At 42.1% G+C, this 22,055-nt stretch overlaps 1 protein-coding gene across 1 annotated transcript in view; it reads left to right on the forward strand.

The window, feature by feature from the left end:
- Window positions 1-21,266, forward strand: part of hcn2b (hyperpolarization activated cyclic nucleotide-gated potassium channel 2b) — a 36,109-nt gene extending 14,843 nt beyond the window's left edge. Inside the window, exons 4-8 of the mRNA XM_070908509.1 lie at window positions 1,481-1,699; window positions 11,392-11,538; window positions 12,279-12,519; window positions 15,439-15,603; window positions 20,296-21,266. Of these exons, the coding sequence (XP_070764610.1) occupies window positions 1,481-1,699; window positions 11,392-11,538; window positions 12,279-12,519; window positions 15,439-15,603; window positions 20,296-21,266 (1,743 nt within the window). The remainder of the gene's footprint in view (window positions 1-1,480; window positions 1,700-11,391; window positions 11,539-12,278; window positions 12,520-15,438; window positions 15,604-20,295) is intronic.
- Window positions 21,267-22,055: the final 789 nt, after the last annotated feature.

Raw genomic sequence — 22,055 nt, forward strand, 5'->3', positions numbered from 1 at the left:
ACGGTTGTGTTGTGTATTTGTTGTGCAGTGAAGTTGAATACCTTATTCTCTAGTGCTCTTTCCACTGAAATACTGTATATTAATTAAGACAGACAGATGCAGACTTTGTGTAAGAGGTGTGTATTTCTTTGCCACGGCTCTGGGTTAGGGCGTCCTACTGCTGCTGTTTATCCACCAGCATGTTGATGGCTGAGTGGAGGGATTCAGCTCCGGGACTGTTCTCCACCACGGGGGCAGCGGGGATGAGGCTCAGACTGAGGCAGGGGTGTTGAAATGTTCTGTGAGGGTTTGTGGGATATTTTGCTTGTTATAATGGGCTTAAGGGCTGTGGATGACAGTGGGACAAGGACTGCGGTTACAAGGCTACATCACATAGAAATAACAACAAAGCTGGAGATATGACGACGGTGCTTATAATCTTAAAGGCTTCAAACTGTTGTCGTGGATTTCTCTGTGTTTTATCTAAGATTACAAGGTCCAGTTTATCTCCTCAAAGAAACCCAAACAACTGATCCAGCTGACAGCCCAAAACAGATATTAAACTTTGAGCCATGCTGTGGGGTTGGAGCTAAGCTCACAGTCTGACATCAGGGCAGAGTTTCTGGTTATTCTGCTGCTTGAGTGCCTTTTAAAATAGCATCTTCTGTCTTTGCTGTTACTTAAAACACCTTTCTAAACACTAATTTCCAAACATCTGATGGCTGCCTCTTGCCAGTATGCCCTCTTTCACCTCCTCCTCCAAAACCAGCCAAATTTGAATCTCAAATGAAATGCAAATGCCCCTGAAAAAAAAATACAAATCAGATAAGAATCCAACCAGTCAATCAGTGACTGAAGACACCACGTGTCTCAGGGAGGGACAAAAGGAGTTTGAGAAGAAACAGACATACAGTGTTAAACTCTGGACACTGTGTGAACCACAGCTGTTTGAGGGGAGGATGTGAGGTTCAGCGATGCCTGTGGAGGGCTTTCTAATTAATCTAACATGGGAGAATTAGGGTTGACTGAGTGTGTGAGCACAAATCAAAGGCAGACTGCAGCAGGCAGATGCACAGGCGCCTCATTAACACACGCTTTTTTCCTCCTCTCCTTCTGTTTGGCCAAGACGAGGTGAGGCTGCTCAGAGATGATGATGATGATTATCATGATAAGGCTCTCCACCAAACCTGAAACAATCACCAGACACAGAACCATGTACTTCACCAGGAATGTCTTCGTCTTTAGCCCTCTTATTCTCTCTCCATCACCACTTCTGTCACACTCTAACCTGCACAAATTGTCACTGCAATGTTAACAGTCCACCTTTGGCAGAGACGACAGGTCATCAGATCAAAATCATTGTAGCATGAAAGTAAAAATGTAAAAGGACAGAATAACCCTGATTTTTCTTTCTCTCTCCATCTCTTACACCTTCTTATATTTTGTTTTCCTAACTTATTTTGTCTCTAATTCTCTTCCGTCCTTCCATCTCTTGCTACAGAATGACTCATGGAGCGAGCTCTACTCCTTCGCCCTGTTTAAGGCCATGAGCCACATGCTGTGCATTGGATATGGAAGACAAGCCCCAGAGAGCATGTCGGACATCTGGCTGACCATGCTCAGTATGATCGTCGGAGCCACCTGTTACGCCATGTTCATCGGCCACGCGACCGCCCTCATCCAGTCTCTGGACTCATCCAGGCGGCAATACCAAGAAAAGGTAACGATCTGGCTAGTAGTTAATGGTTTACTGCTTCACCTGAAGCTGTTATGTTTGAGAGTGAGTTAGCAAATCAAGCTAATGTTGATAGTTAGGGGCAGATTAATGGTTAGTTCAACCAAATTACAATCCCAATTATAAAAACACATTTTGTCAATTACCCCTGGTGGTATCTAGACATGCAGATAGTTGTGGTTTTATTTGTCCAGATTTCAGCAATACTTTGTGATGTTCAAAGCATTGAACATGTTCATTTAACAGAATAGCTCAACAATTTGGGGAAATATGCTCATTTGCTTTCTTGCTGAGAGTTAGATGAGGAGGTCAGTACCATTCTATTATATATGAAAGTAGCTTAGCTTTGCATAAAGACTCTAATCAGGGGGGAACAGTTGGCCTGGCTCTGTCCAAAGTTTAAAAAATATGCCTGCTAGCACTTTTAAAGCTTACTAATTAACACGTCACATCTAACAAAAATGTAACAATGACAAGTTGTGTTTTTACGGAGAGTTACGTGCTGCAACAATTTCTTTAAGGCAAGCTATTTCTCTCTGTTTCCAGTCTTTATGCAAAGCTAAAATAATCTGCCCCTGGCCCTAGCTTCATGCTTCATGGGCAGAATAAGCTTAGTTCCCAATATCACATAACTATTCTTTGTAGTTTATGCAACATCTCTTTTCAGAACCAATGTCCTGGTTACTCTGAATAATCCACAGACCGTGCCGTAAACAGGTGTCATTGGAACTACCTTCTACCAAAGAAATGATCCCTATGAAAACTGTGGACTGTGTTCTGAGTTACTGGGACACTTTTCCTGGTGTGACCACCACCACTGTATTGGTTTGGCAGCAAAAATCTCAGAGACGGATATGTCAAAAAACGATTAAATCTTTTTTTTTGTAATTTGGGTGAACCAACTCTTTAAACTTAAACTACCTGAGTAAATAGTACAGCTTGCTAGCTTTCATGGAGAAAGAAACAGAAGAAAAAGGAGGGATGTTTTTTACTACAGTCTATCTTTAGATCACTGATGAAATACATCAGGGGGTGAGCTACAGCATTACCTTACCCGTACTCAGATGGCCCCTCTGTCTAGAGCTTGGCAAGACGGCATAAGGAGACTCCATAAGGAGATGTAATCTACAGTGCTTGTCCTCTACAACGATGTGGATGAGGTTATCACATTTGATATGAACAGAGAGGGTTTGCTCATTTGATTCCAACTCACTTTGATAGGAACAGCATCTGTTCTATTAGTTCGATATTCATGGCTGCAGCTTGCTGGGCCTCGGCCCGTCTCCGTACAGCGGCAGATCAAAGCGCTCGGTGTGCGCAGGCCAGGGAGGGGAGCACGCTCCTGCTTTATAAGGCCATGGTGTCAGCGGTGCTCTGTGTCTCGTTAGCTTCCTTAGATCCTGGGTGATGTGGAGATGTCTTATGCTATCTATCACTCGTACACATGCAATGCAGACACGCACATACACATCAGAGTGATTGGTCAAACTTTGTTGTTCAGCTGAAGCCTCTGGCCAGTGTTTAGAACAAAGGGTGATCAGGTTTATGTCTCTCTTTCTGAGTCCTGTGCTGTTTGGGCCTCAACATGTAGCTTTTTTCTGTTTATTTTCTGGCTTGTGGCTTGGTTGTGCAGCATGTTGGAGAGATAATCATCTTGCTTTATTTTCTAGGTCATGATATCAGTGAGCATCCATGATGATGTTGAGTTTATAGCAGACCACGTCTCCTGTGGGAGGGGCTGTGGTGGTCTTTAAAAAGTAATGAGGCTACTGTATGTATGTGTCAGATTCATGAGTGTGGTGAATGCAGCAGGGAGTGGATATATAATCAATGGATCTGGGGTACATCATCCATAATCACTGAGCACACTGAACTCTATAGATAACTGTGTATGGTGGATACACACAAACACACAGCGGCTCGATGTTGCGTAACCCCAGTTTCACCTCAGTGATGTTGGTCAAAGACAAAGATTAATTTAAAGGGTTGTTTTATTCAAAATACAAAAGAATTCTTCTGCCACCGCAATTCAAAGGAGGTGAATGCATGTTTGTCTTACTTATCACGTGAACTTTACTGACATGTTATATGGGATTTTAATCTGAGACCCTCAGAGCCGAACAGTGATTGAGCCTAACCTCAGATCTGACTCACTGATTCAGTAGCATCTTTTACATCCACTTCTCAAAAACACTCTCATAGACTTGCTTTTATGTAATTTCCTTTTGATCTTGCCAACTTTTAACCTTGTGTTGTTTCCCCATGTATTTTTAAAATCATATTTTATAAAGTTATTTTTCTTTTGATCATGTTTTCTATTTTTCTATTTTTATTGTGATCTATTCTTTATTATTTTTTTTTATCATTTCATTCTTGCCTTTATGCTTTTCTGTAATGAACGTTGTAAACTTTTAAGTGCAATTTTCAAAGTTTCTCATTTTTGTTGTACTTATTTGCTCTGCAAAGACGGTTATATTATCGGTTCCGTCTGTGTTGTCCGTTGGTTAGCCAGCACATCTCAAAACGTTATTAGCAGATTTGAGTGGAATTTTGCCGGAAGGTGTAATTAGTGTTTGGAAAGGATGTTGACCCAATAGCACAACCAGGTGGCCATTTGTAAAACACTTAATATGACCCATAAGTTGTAGAAGACTACTTCCTGGTGTTCATGGTTCAAGCCAAATCGATCAGTAAAGGCCTAAAAAGATATTCCACCATTTTTTTTAACCATTCCTCAAATTTCACCCAGTCCTCACCAAATGTGTTTTGTAACTTAGTTGGATGAACTTGAAAAAGTTGCTATACAATTATACTGTAATTGGTTTCCAGATGGGCAGTTTGACATTAATACCATAAGTCTAAAGGATGTCCTCCTGCAGGGAGCACAGAGGCTAAAGAGAGAAATTGAGAGAAAGGGCAAATGAGCTGCTGAGTCTATGCTGGAGTCTCTGTTCTGTGTCAGTGATGTGACGTCTGCAGCAATCAGTTCCTGCCATCGCTCTCATTCTCTTCTTCCATGATGCACAACAATAATGAATAGTGGCAAGACCCTGCTAGGCTGGACTAAGACAACTCATCCAACATGCTGTGCCTCTCCGGTCCCCCGTGACTGTTTGTTCATCATTAACCAATGAACTGAACCATGCTGCACTGCAGTCCGCAATAAGTCCCACCATCAGATAACAGACTGGAGACGGAGCTATGGGTTGGAGCTCGCCTCTCAGACAAAAAAGATTCTTTGTCTAAGATAGTGTAAATGCTAGCGACAGCGTGGACTTGTATTGACACAACGCAGAGTAAACAGTTAGCATCAAGAGACAGAAATGTCATAATATCTCCAGCACTAAGCATCTTCTCCTTTCTGCATGTGAAGACCTGTTTACTGTGGGTTCAAGAGTTAGACAAAGCATGCTGGAATTTTTTCTGCTTTAGCAGAATTGTCGTGGACCAAACAGTCAAGCCACAAGGGACACATGTTGTTTAGCAGGTCCAGAAAAACTGTAGAGCAGTAGTTCCCACTCTTTCAATTTGTTCATATATTTGAATTGTCAGTTGGTTTGGTCAAGTGCATTTGTACCACTTCCAGTTGGAGTGGCGGAAGCTTTACTTTTCCAGATTTATCTATTACTTTTATCCATCAATACTGCCTAGTGGCAAAGATTCCCTCATAATATAAATGTCTGTAAACTGTTGACAGGACACCTCGAACTGCAAACAAGGTCAATTATGACTCTTTCTATTATGAATGTTTGATCCATGGAGGTTTTGTATTTGTAAAACTTACCTCGAGCCGAGAAAAGCTATTTAAAAATATGTGACGTTATCACAATGTAATGTCTATGGCCGGACGGGACCTTCAGTGGGCCACATACCCCTGGAAGTAAACCCAGACAGAAGCTCTAAACTTAAATAGGGGCCATCTTTGGGTCCAGTATCCTGATCTTGTAATACATCCATGCTATTGTAGCTGGTAACTTCCTTTTTGTGACAAATTCACAAAAGATCAGATCATCATCATCATCATCAGATGTGGATGGTTATTTCCCCCCTAAACACAAATATGTGGATATATATAAATATATATTTGCTGTGGCCAGAGTTTAAGAGAGGCCACAGTGGCTGACATGTGAAGTTGTAGATGATATTGTTTGTCATTTTGCACGCGTGTCTGTGGGTTTTCACACGTCTCCACAAACAATACTACAGTAAAAATTAGGTAGAAGCAGCAGCTTAGTGTTCCTTTGTCATCCCTTCCTTCACATTGAGGTGACCGGCGCCCTCATCCCGTGTTTCTCCACAACACTCTTCCCATCTCCGTCCCTCCAGCCCTCCCCTGCTTCATCCGTCCATTTGCCCTTGACTGTTGAGCAATACACCATCTGCCAGCGGACACCGTGCATGGACAGAGGGCATTAGCCATTATGTAACTGCACTCCCTCTCTTCCTCCCCCTCAAGAGCAATAAGGCAGTGTGTCCGAATAGTAGTGAGAGGCGGGAGATGTGACCCCTGGGGCCTCCAGTGATGAGCACTGATCCACTGGGCCTTGACACTTAAAACAGCGACTTGAGGAACTGCTCACTTCATAACTGAGGCCTGACCTGGACTACCTGGGCCTCTGACACTTCGATTCGACAGATTAAACACATCATCTGCTGTCAGACAAAAAAATCAAATTGAACTCAAGGTCAGCTTACTTGCTTTTTCTGGAGCTTTCAACCACATCTTACAGTTGAAAGAGAGTCAGATATGGTTGAAAGCTTCTTTTTTTTTAAATATAGTTTCACTTAACCAGAGATTTATTTGAATTTGGAGTTTTCTCTTATATTGTAAAGAAGATTTCTGCAACACATTTACAGCCTTATAGCCATTATATGTAGATATATTTTCTTGTGATTAGAGGTAGTTAAAATTATTCAGATGGAATATGTTTTTGTTTGTAGAAAAACAAAGAAAATAACCTTGATGATATCATGAGGGGTTATTTTTTATTTTTTTGTCACAGGCTAAGTATTACTCCACATGAAGAGGAGACTGAACTTGTGTAAGTGTAAGTGTAAAATCGGTGGAGTTCCCCTTTAAAATACAGTGACTGTAAAAATATTACAGACTTCCTGATATTTCCCTCCTGTAGCCCCTTTTCATATTGCCTTAAACCTTTAAGCTCTTTCTCTGACTCATATCCTCCTTTATGTTTGGTTTATATGTACGAAGAGAAATTAATATGTGACAATGGCTTCGACCTGGATTCATGTCATCAGTACACTTCATGAATAGAGGAAGTGTCTTTAATATTACTCATATATTGATGAATCATAATGAAATCAGGATACAAGATGAAAAAGCGGACTTACATCACACATTTTATAACATGAACACTGTGAACTTTCCTCGTCTCTTCTGTTGTAGTGATGTAATATAATAATATGTGTAAACCCTTCTGACATATTTTTTCAGTCATGCCCTCATCAACACACACATTGGTAATGCAGTGAGTGTATGCGCGCATACTTGTGCATGCCTGAAGGTGTGTTTCTGTGTGTGTGTGTGCACATTTGTGTGCTTTTTTATTTCTGTGGGTCAGTCTCCGCTCCGCTCAACTCTGGTTTTATACTCTCAGGACATCACACACACACACACACACACACACACACACACACAGATATGAGACTTGTCACATCCTGAGCCCTGACGCTCAGTGACATGGCCCATTAATAGGAGGGCCAATTCAATTTCTCTCTTCCTTCTGTGGCAGCTTACAGTGACAGCCATGCATCATGCTCGCAAGCCACCAACTAGGGGCTTTATGTCCCATTAAAAAAAACCCTCCGTGCTGCCTCGCCCCCCTCCTTCACTAAGTCCACAGGCTGAGAGGAACAGATTGGATTTCAGAAATGTAATGCATTTGTTAGTTTTATACAAATACTGCAGGAGGGTCTTAAGTCCGGTCTTATAGGAGGATCTTAGCTGTGTCAGACATGTATGTATTTGCTTGTGTTGAGGCTTTAAAACAAAATGATTGGAATTTGGAGAATATTTTGTAGTTTAGTTTCTGAAAACTTGCCACCTTGGAGGGTAAATAATCATTGCAGAAGTGTGTATCTGGCTATAAACATACAGATTTGATCATATGTCGGAGTTCTATGTCTTGAAGTGTGTTTGTGAGTCAGAGCATTAACTGTCACAGTTCAGGGTGACAGACACCCGTCATCGCTGCCATCTTCTCCCTTTGTTTTCTTTTTTTTCTCAAACAGCAACGATCATGACCACGTGGTAACAGCATTATGGATCTCCCAAACATATTTTCTTGATAGTTCCCTCTCGAGGAGGAATACATGTCAGCTTCACTACAACTGTGTCTCACTTCAAATGTTGTAGTTAAGAAGGAAGCAGATTATTATTCCTTCTTTTTCCTTTTCTTTTGGAAACATGAGGCCATTTGAGTCTCACTGCCATCCCACTGACTTTGAGTGACATTGCCACTAATCTAAGTCTAATGCTGAGAAAATCAGGAAGTCAATAAAACTCAGCTCCTTCAACAACCACTTTTAAAGGAGTGGGGGAACGAGAGCGAGAGAGATGTCATTTCGCTTTAATTGAGACTGCCACACACTGAATCCAGAGGCAGGAAACACTTAATAGTTAGTTTATCCCCATGCTTCATTGAATGAGCTGGAGACTCTGGGAGTCGGCTGCATCTTTATTGTTGCTGACACACGGCAAATGGGGAGGAATTTGTCAAGTTTAAGTGAAATGGCTTTAGTCCTTTTTTGTTTTATTGGGTCAGTTAGGAGTACGTTCATTTTGGGGAATCTCCCTCTTATGTCCTAAATGAATATATCTTCATAATTTGAAAAGAAACGCAGATTGTTGTTGTCTGGATTTTGTTTTTACTTTCAAGATGTGTTATAAATCTGCTGCCATGGCTTTTCCTGCTAAATGAACCACGACCAGAGGCAATTAATTAAGACTGAATAAGATTAAAAAAGATTAAAATTGGTTTACGTAAGAAAGAAAAGGACGCAATTAATTGTTTTTGCAGATGTAATTTCATTATCTGGTTTATTAAAGTAAGTGATCCATTCGGATTTTAATTTTTGTCATGTATAAGGTCATGCTGTATTGTGTGTATGTGTATGTAGTTTGTATTTGTGCAGTATATATATATAACACTAGAGAACAGTCTGATACTGAAGGAGCTGGATCATAGGAGATAGAGTGGATTTATAGTACTCTAAATAGAAATGATACATGAACATAAGCAAAAATGCCTCTAATATTTTAATAATAAGTTTTCCTGAAAACGACTGTGAGAGAAACAAATCCTCCTGTAGAGAAACAAAATGAATGATGTCCTACCATGACAGACAGTCTGTGCTGTATTGAGGATATCGTGATTTGCCGTGTCACCCAAGCCCTCAGGGTCAAGCCTCCATTTTCTTCTCCAACACATATGTCACCTTACAGTGTGACAAAATGTAATTTCCTGGACAGCGAGCCTTCCTATCCCATGCATGTGTCATCGACTGCAAGCAAGGTCATTGTCATGGTCCTCCATACGTGGCGTGTCCATATAAATCGTGGTTGCTGGGTCAAGACTTGCGAGCAGGGAGGTATCGGCACTCTGCAGGATTAAATAATTGGATTCCTCTTAATACATACAGGATGATTCACGTCATTTTCATACTCATCAAATAATCCATTGACCCCTTGTGCCCTGTATGGAGGTGCCTGCAGGTTCATTCATTCAGGTTTTTCCTTTAATGTATCACCCATCTGCAAAGTCAAAATGACGTGTTATATGTCAGATGGGTGAATATCTCCAAAATGTTCACTTTTCAGGGGCTGACGGCCTTTTTAGCTTGACCTTTCTTATTTTTTCATATTCTGTTTTTTTCTAACACGTGATTCTTCAGTTGAGGTTAAAAGAATGAAACCTGGCAGCCATGACGGCTCTAACATCAAAGGTGGAAGGCTTTACAACTCTGCTGATTAATACAGACGTTGCAAAACCACAGTTAAGCTGTAAACAACGATGGCTTTGCTTGACAGGGTGCAATTAATTCCTTTTTCACTGCCAGTAAGTGGCACTGTGAAACAATTGAAAGTTATGACCCTAGGCTGTTTGAGCAACACTTATCCAACCATCGTGTTTGAGCTCTGCGTAGAAGCTTTGAGCTGCATCTTGTTGTATCTGTCCAAGTGTGGTGTCGGACAGGGGAGCTTCTCCCTTGACCTTCTGCTTGAAATCTACTACTCATCCAATTGACAGTTTATTCCACAGAGGGATGACTCACACTGCTTAACACTCGGGAGACCTTACATAACGTTTTAAAGCCACTCCAACAACAGGGCCACGTGGATCTGTTGCACTTCTTGCACAGTATAGGTCAGTTTCAAAACGGATTTTCTGTCTTTGGGTCCACGAGAAGCTGATTCATTCATATTATTCCTGCTCTCCACTAGTTTCAGGGGTTATCTTGTTGGGCTGTTGTTCAAGTCATGTGGCTACTTTTACACCCTCAGGATGTTGTTGAGTGTAGCGTAAGGGTGTTTTTTTTTTTTTTTGTTAACAGGAAGGTGGTGATGCGTGAAACCACATAGTATGTCCCATCCTCCTGGTATAAATAGAACAAACCCAAAAGCAATTTGTGTACAGTGAATGTGGAATAATAGAAAGATTTATTCCCCACCTGACAAAGTGCCATGCAATTGCACCTTACAGGAGAAGCTATATGGTAGATCCAGCGGCGGCTATTTTCACAGGGAATCCGGGCATGAAATGTGTTATGGAGCGTCATAATGAGTTGAGGGAAGTGGACGTTCAGGCTGCATTTGATGTAGATAAACGTAACAGTGGTGAATATGTGATGGTGTGAATCACTTGGATGAGCACACATGACGCGCTGCAGCCGACCTTTTTTTTTTTTGCTGGCCACATAGTTACATATTTATCAATTCCAACATAAACAAACATCCTCCTTTCTCAGAATAGGAACACGAGCAAACAAATGCCCACTGGTTCCATTTAATTATTTACCTGTGTCTTTTTTTTCTTTCTTTACAAATGGTCTTCACAGATCATGGAAGAGTTGTTTCATATATTTTTCTCATGAAAAATGAAACACAGAACAATATCAGACATGTTTTCCCTGTAGAAAGCCTGATAAGACTTTCTGTAGATTTGTCCCTTCAAAATAAAGCATTTAGCTCACGAGATCACCAAAGCGAGACAGAGAGAGAGACTCGCTGTGGTTAAGACGTACAATAGCAGCGTCTTTCTTCTTTAAACACAGCAGAGCGTGATGAATCCTCATGGGCTTAACAAAGCTGTCATGTTTCCTTAACAGCTTCATCACAGTTTTCCTCCCATAGCTACGAGGTGTAAATGGGTCACAGGATCTTCATGTTGGCAGAGCTATACGTCTCAATAACGCCACACATGAGCGAGCTGTAGCTGATGATGAGGCAGACTGAGAAAAGGTATTTCTGAGGATGACTGAGAAATGCGTGCTGCTGCAACTTGTGTATTAGGATCGCCATGACGCTGCAAAGTAGGACAAACTTCTCAAACTTCTTCCTGTCACAATTAACAAAAGAGCTGCTGACTCCTGTTTTCATTGATTTGTGCTTCTGTTTCTCCTCACCACCATCGCTCACGCCTCTCTCCGTCCTCCAGTACAAGCAAGTGGAGCAGTACATGTCGTTCCACAAACTACCGGCCGACTTCCGACAGAAAATCCATGACTACTACGAGCACAGATACCAGGGCAAGATGTTTGATGAAGAGAGCATCCTGGAGGAGCTTAATGAGCCTCTGCGCGAGGTATGGAAACACCCAAGCATCCGCTATGATGTGCTCATTCACCCACAAATACACACACTTCTCAACTCTCCACTGAGTAAGTGGACTGGAATAAATTCATTATAATGCTCACGCTTTGTTTCCTGAACAAAGAAACATAATCCGCTAGTTCAAAATGTCATTTCCAGCCTTCTCTGTATCTGTTTACTTATTAAATGTTATTAAATTAAATTTACTCGCTCGCTGGGTATTCAGAAGTCACCAGAAGTTTTCGCCAGTTTTCACTGAAAAATAACTTGATTTGAAAAGAAAGGAACAGATGGGTTTAGAGTGATTTTCACATGGACTTTATGTTCCCATGCACCCAAAAGTTGTTTTTCCTGCTGCCAGCGGAAACTGTTTACTGCAGTTTACAGTAAACAAGGTCCTCTTGCTTCAAGGACAGCTCAGAGTACGCCTCAGGTAACAGAAAATTAAGAGGAAAATAGGGAGAATACGCAAATGAGCTTTGCCAGGGTCCCTCGAGGTAATTCAAAAAGTGTGTGCTTTGGAAAATGTGTTTTTATTATCTGATTTTTAGAGTAAACTGTGATAATTCCAAATAAAGTAAAATCTTGTTACCTATTTTCCACAACTGATTCTTCCTTCTTATGCTGGGATTCAGGCAGTGTAACCTTTATAACGTGTAACACGCATGCCCAACAATCTCACGACATCCATTCCAACGTAATGATCCAACGCTGATTCCCGTTACCGTTTAGGAAATCGTCAACTTCAACTGCCGTAAGCTGGTGGCCTCCATGCCGCTGTTTGCTAACGCGGATCCCAACTTTGTGACGGCCATGCTGACCAAGCTGAGATTTGAAGTCTTCCAGCCCAAAGACTACATCGTCAGAGAGGGCACTATCGGCAAGAAGATGTACTTCATCCAGCACGGGGTGGTCAGCGTGCTGACCAAAGGAAGCATCGGCATGAAGCTGATGGACGGTTCCTACTTTGGAGGTACGTCACAGTCTTTGTCACCGAGGATCATCAGTCACTGCTCTATTCTGTACTATTCGATTCTATTTTGTTTTTTAATTCTACTGTTCTGTTTTGTTCCTTTTCTGTTCTATTCTGCTCATAACATAATATAACAGAATAGAGTATAAAAGAACAGAATAATAGGATAGAACAGAAAACTTATATTCTACTTGGTTGTGTTCTATCCTATTATTGTATTCTACTCTATTCCGTTTTATTCTATTCTATTCTGAGCATAGAATAGAATAGAATAGAATAGAACATAACAGAATGGAATAGAGTAGAACATGTTCTGTTCTATTCTGTTATGTTATATTTGATTCTATTCTATTCTATTCTATTCAATGCTTCCAGGCATGTGTTATTTACACTTTGAATCCCAACACAATCCACTACAGTAATATCACAGATGTGTCTTTACTATTTGAATAAGAATCACAGCAACAAGCAGACAAAAAAACAACAGCACCCTGACATTTTACTTGGACTTCTTGTGCAGTCTTGCCTCACAGCCACGTCTGTCCCACTTTCCCAGGCTGTTGTTCCTCTGTGGCTGTTTAAAAACATGTGGTGCCTCCGCCGCTATCGCCACCCATAAACTCACACAGGCGCGCACAAACACACACCAACACTGTTTTAAGTCTCGTGGGTTGATGGTTTGGCCTGCGTTTTTAACATCCGGCGCCCTCTGCAGCAGACCAGAGATCACTGGCAGTTATGTGGATGTACAGCGCTGTTGGAGTGGCAGGGATACACACACACACACATCCAATTAATACCAGCTAATTAGCACAGCACAATGGTGATGACGGGGCCATTTGTAATGTCAAGCATAGACTGTTCGGAGCCGTCCCTGCCACCCGGGAGGAGACAGGTCTCCCTTCATGCACAAAACTAGCAAGGGCTTGGATTGGAGGGACAACATGGTTTAACCACAGCAGTGTGCAGTGCACTGTGTATCTGTGGTAAAATCTCTCAATTAGTAAGCAGCAGTAAGTAGATAGTAATGTCAGGCCAAACATGTGACTTTACTCCTATTTATATTCATAGAATTCAGCTGTATTTAGATGAGTGGTTAGAAACATTAGGTCACTGATTTGATAAATGTTACACATTTACACAAAAGCAATACCGTATGTACTATCTACATTTCTTGGCCTGCTTTGGAAACATTTTTCTATGGCTGTAGTCTGCTGCTTAGCCTTTGGTTATTTTTTCAAAATTGCTGTCTGGTTTCTTGTAATTAAAATCGTTTATATTGGTAATAGCACAGATGGAGGGCCTTACGTAGTTAACTGATTATCTATGAACTTTGCTAAAGGAAAAGGTTAGGGCGTTCATGATCCCAAAGAGTGCTAGGGACATTCAAATCACTGCTATAATTAACTGAACCCATCCAGGATTTCTCTGTATTTTTCATTATGACATGGAGGATGGCAGTTGCCCTATCCACAAGATACAAATGGTTACTCAGTGGTTTGAACAGCTTTTTAATGGAGCTCCCGATGGTTTCATTAGTAAGATGATCCTCTCCCAGCACTTCCCACTAAAGACTCTAGCAATTTGCAAATGGTTTATGTATAACCAGGAGGATCCCAAGTGACAATTTATGAGAGAACATCTGGGGCATCTTGTGGGTTCTGAGGAGTTTTTCCACAACTCATCTTTAATGCTTAAAACTTAACCTTTATTTCTCGAACATTACCGGACAAAACTCAAAACTGTCAAAGTATCTCTTTTCACTGACATTTAGCTAATTTGACTATCCTCTATATTCAGAATCACCAAATTGTTCGTCAACAGACAGAGTGATGCTACGACTACATCATAGTTCTGCCTAAAGTGCTTCATACAGAACATCCCACAGCTTTTACTTCCAGCACGGCAGCTGACCACGAGGAGTACAGTAAGCAGCAGAGAGTCTATCTGCCTATTACTCATTAATCTACCGAGGAATATAAATCCTTTATCAGATAGGCAGAAAACATGGTTACACTCAAGGTCACACTTAAATAAGCTCTCAATAAAAAGCTGCTGTGTCCTGACTCATAGTCAGTGTATGTGGGTGTATGTGAGTGTGCTGTACAGTATGCATCTGTTGTAAAGAGACGGTGTGTGTGTGTTTATATGCAAGGGAAGACACACTGAAAGTGTCCAGTAGCTGTGGCCTAGTACACCATTGTGGATAATCTTACTATTTCTTTTTTTTTTGTTCAAAAGGATCATTTTGAGAAATACACTTATTTGCTTCCTTGCTACTGTTTGGACAGAGCCAGGCTAGCTGTGTCCCCCTGTTTCCAGTCTTTGTGCTAAGCTAAGCTAAGGGAGGCTGGCAGTAGCTTCAAATTGATTGGACAGACATGAGAGTGGTATCTATCATCTCATTGAACTCTTGTCAAGAAAGCAAATAAGTGCATTTCCCAAAATGTCAAACTATTCCACTAATGATTGTTTGTAATATTCTTATGCTTTTTAAAAGTCATGAACAGATAGTTACAGTCCATTCCAGTATAGTGCCCCTATGCATGCTCTTAATGGAGTCAAAGTGTACTGAAACATGATTACATATGCAGTATCTTCAAGGGAAGTTTAGAGTGAATTAAGGTGGTATGAATTCCTCACTAGTGGTAGTATTGATGCACATGGACATAAACTGAGGCTAAAAACCAAGATCTTCCTGGCAAAACTGTAAAGAAAAAGCCAAGACCGGGCTAACTACACTATCCTTGTTGTTTCCTGTATGTTGTTTTGTAATAGCGGGGTATCAATTTCAGACAGATCAATAAACCTCTCCTTATTTATAGTCTCTCTGTTCTTTTCTCTGTCACTGTCAAATCTGTCAGTGCGCCATTTTGTTATCTGACCATCTCTCGTCTGGTCTCTCTTCCACCGCACCAGAGATCTGTCTGCTGACCCGTGGCAGACGGACAGCCAGTGTGCGAGCGGACACCTACTGTCGCCTGTACTCTCTCTCTGTGGACAACTTCAACGAGGTGCTGGAGGAGTATCCCATGATGAGGAGGGCCTTTGAGACAGTTGCCATTGACAGATTGGACAGGATAGGTAAGACTGCATTTTTCCTTCTCGTGTAAAGGTATTCAAATCTATGTAGAATTGCTCAGGCAAAGTGCCAAAGATTTAGTTTGGTTTTGTTTATTCTTGTTTTTTCGTTTTTGGTTCATTTGGGACGAAGTGAACAGTGCCTTTCAAACTCAAGAGCACACAAAGTGACTGCCAAGCAATTTTCTCATTACTAATGTCAGGTAGATTTATACACAGGTAAATGAGGACACTGATAGCTGAAAGTTTTTTAATGCTCGTCATATATTTAAAGAAAACAGAGAGATTAGGTTTTAGTCTCATAGAATGACAAGTCAAATCTAAATCAATCAAATGAAATCTCTGTCCAGTCAACAAGCTCATGTGAGTTCATGTGGCTTTCATTTTTAAGATCTCTATTAAATAATATACATAAAATGAAACAATGTGACACATTAATCTTTCCATCCAGACCTAATTTATCAAATGTGTCTTGGAGATTTAGTCACGTGTAATTAGCATTAGGCCTCACAGATAAAAGCCACAGGTATGATGTCTTCATAAGCATATGAGTCATTCATAGGATGAAATGAAGCATAAGGAAAATGTATTCATTCATTAACGTGATGTCTCTGACAATCTGACAGCTGTTATGCACTGTATGAATGATGCTAACGGGCGATTTGTGGGGTGGAAGAAAGGAGTTGATGGTGAAAATGTATTCATGGCTGTGAATCATTTATTGTGTAGTTTCTTGAGTGTAAATCTGTCATGGCAATTGAATGCTTCCTGTGGATATCTGCCATTTTGGAAAACAATTATTTAGCGTATGTGACACTTCATGGCACTGGTTGAGCAACCTTACTTTTTTGTTAAAATGATTACACATCAGTGACTTTGTCTAAACATCTTTGGTTTGAATGCAGAAACACACACACACACACACACACGCACACACTCACAAACATGCACAGACTGCTTTATCTTAGCGAAGCCTTGGTGGCCCCTTGATAGCGAGAAAACAGAAACATATTGTACATGTTATTTTTTCCTCACAATGCAAAAAACGTTGCCCTCTCATCATGCCCCCCAAGACCTGTCACATGACCACACTTCACATGTTTACAAAAAGCCCTGCATCCGCCACCTGCCAGCTGTTGTCATAGCAGCCAGATTCCACACATGAGCAGCCTTCAGTCTGCTCACATATTTGGAGGGAGACTGGCGTGTCGGCTTTAAGACCTAACCACCAACCAAATATTCCCACCGGGCTCCATGTGCACTTGATGAATATTAATCAGTAATAATGTGTTCTTTTGTCTGGCTTTGTCAACAGTGTTTGTCATCTGGATCAAACACACAGAGGGCTATCAGAAGCCATGTTGGGAGTATTAAATGTAAATACAGACTTGCAAATAATGACGCAAGCTTTGTTCCTTTTATGTGTAAAGAGTGATTGTTGGATGCCATATGATCCTCATTTTAAAATCAAGTGCAATCCAATCAAATGCTTCAAATATCAATCTTTTTTTTTTTTGAGAACTAGTGACCAGGAGCGTTTATTTAGGATTGGTTCAGCCTGACCGACCATAATTACTCACATTATTGATTATTATTATTATTGATTATTGCTCCAGCAGCCATTCCCACATATAGAGGGGACAATCCCTTGGCCATTGTCTTCTTACCATTAATGCATCAAATTGTAGACACAGTGTCACATAAGATCAGCAGAAGATGCTGTATAGCAGTGATTTAAGGGGTGGAGGTGTTACTTGGTAATTAATAGGCATTGTCGTGAAAGGAACAATGCACCATATGTGTGAGTTCTGCAAAAGAGGCAACTTAAGCTTACCAACTGCTTCAATTTCATAAGGGCTATGACCTCTAAAAGGCTTCATAACCCCAATGATGCTCTGCATTGGCACCTGAGACCTGTGCTTACCCCACTCAGGTGGTGCTTGCCCTGTTCCCTTTTTTTTTAAGTTCACCCTGAAGTTCCATCAGCTAATTATTGTCACCCCTTTGGTGTTGCCTGTAGCATCTGTTTGCCATCCATGAGTCCCCAAGATGGACCCTCCGCTGGTGCTACCAGGCAGAGACGGACACTCTTGCTCCATAAGTTTCTAGCTTTCTCAAGAGGACCGACCGCCTGCTACATCAGAGAACTAAGCTGACTGCCAGTGACAGTAGTGTAGAAGAGCTATATGCACCGCTCAAGTTGCCCACTGGCACAAGCACACTTCCCTTCATGCCCTCTCCTGTGAGGTCCTCTTTGTCCCCAAGCTACAGCGGATGGTGGATCATCTGGGTGCAGCTAAGAAGGCCAGCAAGCAGCTGAAGGCTTGTCTTTGGTCCTTCTTCCCAAGCAGCGTTTGTGGAGCAGAGAGCTGCCCTGACTGGCCTTTAACATCATCATTATCATGATTTGCTGGCTGCTCCACAGCAGCCCACCATCAGTTGGGTGCAAGAAATGGGGTGTTGTAAGACACATTACAAAATAAATCTAGGAAAAAATATTTTCTTCTCCTACTTCATCCCCTGAACATCCTTTCCATCAGTTGTGGGAAGGTTATATGTATCTACACTGAGAGGTGCCCTACTTGGGTTGGGCTTTCTCCTTTTCGCCTTAACTCTGTGTTCCCTTTATGATTAATAAAAGGAACAGCAGACATATTGAGGGTTTGTCTGCCTCAACTTGCCATTAGTTACCTCTCTTCACATGTCAAAGCAATTGAGTCTTACCTCCTCCATCACCCCTTCTGGTCATTATGTCAGAGAGGAGGAACTTGTAAATTCAATTCTCACCAGGTTTCAGAAACAGCAGTCTCTGACAGCCTCATCTTACTTACCTGACAGCAACGAGAACCCAGGGAGTTTGAACCTCACAACTTTGTGAGGCATACACTGCTTTCTTTCACTTGCATATCCTTGGCCAGTGATGAGCCATGTGAGATCAGATGTGATTATTCTTGTACACACTTTCTTGCTGTGATGCCTCTATCTCCCTCTTTAGGATTTTTTTTTTAGCAATATGAGAGTCAAGGGTTAGTGTTGCAGTATGCCCGTTCCAGTGTGACCTCCTTGTGTTGTTCTGTACAACAGCAGTGTGAACCTGGGTGAGCCAAAGCCCCCAAACCCTCTGCTCAAATGCACTCCTGCTTTCAGAGCATTACTCCTGGCTATAGCTGTGCCATTGTTTCACTCTTCAGTTTGCATTCACCTGCATTCAGACGTATTCTACAAACCTCCTTCTCTAATCTATCAAAGTTATAAGGCAGGAGGAAACTGGGACTTGCGTGTGCTCTTCGAAGAGGCTTCCAAGTTTGACTTGCTTGTGAGAAGTCACAAGCATTAAAATCTCTGTGAGTAATTCACAGCTTGATGTCACATGAGAGCTGTTGAGGTCACATGTGAGCTGTTAACATGGTGTGGCCTTCATGAGTCATCAGAGTCACTAGAATTAAGGTGTGAACTGGTGTGAAAAGGCTTGCGAAGGGATGTCAGGATGGCATAGACTGTTGAGTCATGATCAGAGGAGGGTTTTTTTTTGGCTCCTGCAGTATGACCTCCCTTCCAAGCTCATTTTTCAATTGTGTGGAGACAGTTCAGTTTTGGATTCTGATGTACATGGACGACTTGCTGATCCTTTCCACCTCACAACAGGAAGTGGAGGCCCCCATGATGCTGTGCCTGGGTTTTTCCATCAACTACAAAAAGTGCACACCACAGTTAAGTCAACAGATACAGCAGCTGCTCAAGCATGTGTTTTTTTTTGTCACCATGGTCACGGCTGAGGTGGTGATGTCTCTGTTTGGCCTCATGTCAGCTGCCCATCTGCTTCTTAAGTCGGGGGCCACTGCACATATGATGTATCCAGCTGTGGTTTGAACTGCTGAGACTGGATCCAATGCCTGCAAGTAGGTTAGGGTTCATCTTCCCACACAGACATGAGCTGGTTTGGCCCTTTGGACCTGCAACTAGGACCAGTATTCACAGATGCACAGTGAATAATGCGATTCACAGATTGCTCACCGTGGGCGGGACTTTGACGACTTCCTCTAACAGTGTGCTCAGCTGGCACTTTGTTTTCGGTTTCTTGAGTTTACGGAGAGCTGAGCTGTGAGGTTGCAGCTCTTTCGGTGAGCATGCCACCATCTAATTTACTGGAAGGTGCATCAGTTGTCTCTGGTGCCGCATACTTGTGGGGGTTAAGTGATAGCAAGGCCTGTTTGAGCACCAGCCATGTCTTAGTACACACACACACACAAAAACATGCATCATCTAATCATATACAGGTTGTACATCCATAGATATAGAAGCACAAATAAACAAATGCCTTGGCAACAGACATGCTCTCTGTCACATTGTCAGCACTGAGGTGACTCTGCAAAACATTGGCCAATCCCCATAATAGGGATAAGATGCTCTCTGTTTCTCTCTCTATGTGTTTGTGTGTGTTTGTCAGTGATGGATTTCGTGTGTGGAGAAAATGACAGATATTTCCATATATAGGCTATTATATCCACTGTGGCCAAGAATAGAATAAAGAACACAGATAAACGATGAAAGCTGTTTAGTAAACATTGACATTGAGAGGGTAGGATAATGCTAGGGGACCAAACTTTACTGGTACAACTAAGGCTGTTTTTCTTTTAGCAGCCAATAGCACATACTTAAGCAACAATGCTACTTTCTGTCTCCATGTCATTGCAGGCAAGAAGAACTCAATCCTGATGCACAAAGTTCAACATGATCTGAACTCGGGTGTCTTCAACAACCGTGAGAATGAGATGATCCAGGAGATAGTTAAATACGATCGGGAGATGGTTCAGCAAGTTGATGTACCACGATCACGGGCCATGTCCATGACACCTCCTCTATATGGTGGTATCTTTACTCCTCCAGGTTCCTCCCCCCAACCTCAAAATTCAGCAATTGCCACTCTGCAGCAGGCTGTAGCCATGAACTTTTGTCCCTCCATGCAAGGGAACTTGGTAGGAGCGGGGAACCTGCAGTCCCCCAAGATGGTGAGGAGATTCCAGGTGATGGAAAGTGTGTCCAGCCCTGTCTCAGCCTCTCCACTGCAGTCTCAGCTCCTTGCTCCTGGTGCCTTTGCTCCCATTCTGTCCAGCCCCCCTGTCCAGAGCCCGCTGGCAGTTGGAGGACGATCATTCCAGTATGGATCCAGTGGCCTGGCTGGTCCCACCTCAGGCTCCCAGCTTTCTCTAGCCCAGCAGCACACAGCCAGCCCTGCACACCGACCCAGTGCACATAAGAGTACCCATTCTTTACAAATGGGCAGTCTGAGCCAAGACGCCAGGGCAATGTCAGCCTCTCAGCCCTCACTGCCTCATGAGGGGGTGCAACCAGGTGCCCCTAGTCCGCCCCAGTCTACACGAGTCTCCTCCACTTCCATTGGACCCGCTCAGACCCCATCAGGTCACACAGGTGTGCGGAGCGCTATACCACATAGGGTGGTACTGCCCCACCAGATGTCTGTGGGGGCCTTCCCTGTAGCATCCCTGCCCGGTTCTGCGCAGGGCTTTGGGCCTGGTGCAGGCCTGGCAGTGGGGGGTGTGGGAACAGGTCTGGGGGACTCAGGACTACCCAAGAAGGACTCTATAGTGAGCCTTCCTGAGACAGACCACATCAAAGTCAGATCCAGGCTATCCTCCAACTTGTGATCTTAATTAAACTCTTCTGGAGGAGTGACTCAATGAGGGGCTTGACTGCAGGAACACTTGGAGGGGATTTCTGTTCCTTCTCCTACAGTTCCTCTTCTCTCTACCCACTCCAGTTTGACTATCCGAATGTATAAATGTTGATTGAGTGGCAGCAGGTAGAATGTGAGAAGAGACTGTTCTAACATATTAAATGGTGACTTTTGAATCAGCAGCATTGAGATGTTTCTACTCACAGATAAAGTAGTTGCACAGATCAGTAGTGGTTAAGTAGCATCTCCCTATCTCCGACTCCTTTATTTACTGTATGTCACAACATAGTCAACAATATATCATCATTTCTGCTTCACTATGCTCTCATTCACCTCATTTAATGCAAATTTGGGGTCAGATGGGACTAAAAGAAAATCAGGGACCTGCTTCAGATATCAGAAGTTGGCACTTTAATGGGATTTAACTATTGTATCTACCACATTTTGTCAATAGGCTGACGTAAAAGACGATCTTCTCACAAAGGCATAATAATTGTGGTTTTTAAACATTGAAATGGTGTTTTTTCTTGTGTTTCTTAAGTATCCCTATAGACCAAATTTGTAAGTACAAAATTGAATAATATTCCATGAGATAATGAGAGAAAAAAACATTCTCCTTTGACTACCTTTCTTCCAATATTTGAAGCCATATCCTTTCCCCAGACTATTCATATAAATAGATGAATAAGTATATTTATAAATCAAACAGGCATTTTCGGAATCTAGTTGGCCTCTTTTGTAAGTCTGTCCTTCCTCTGAT

The sequence above is a fragment of the Enoplosus armatus genome, chromosome 7 (genome assembly GCF_043641665.1).
Source record: "Enoplosus armatus isolate fEnoArm2 chromosome 7, fEnoArm2.hap1, whole genome shotgun sequence".
NCBI classification, from domain to species: Eukaryota; Metazoa; Chordata; class Actinopteri; order Centrarchiformes; family Enoplosidae; genus Enoplosus; species Enoplosus armatus.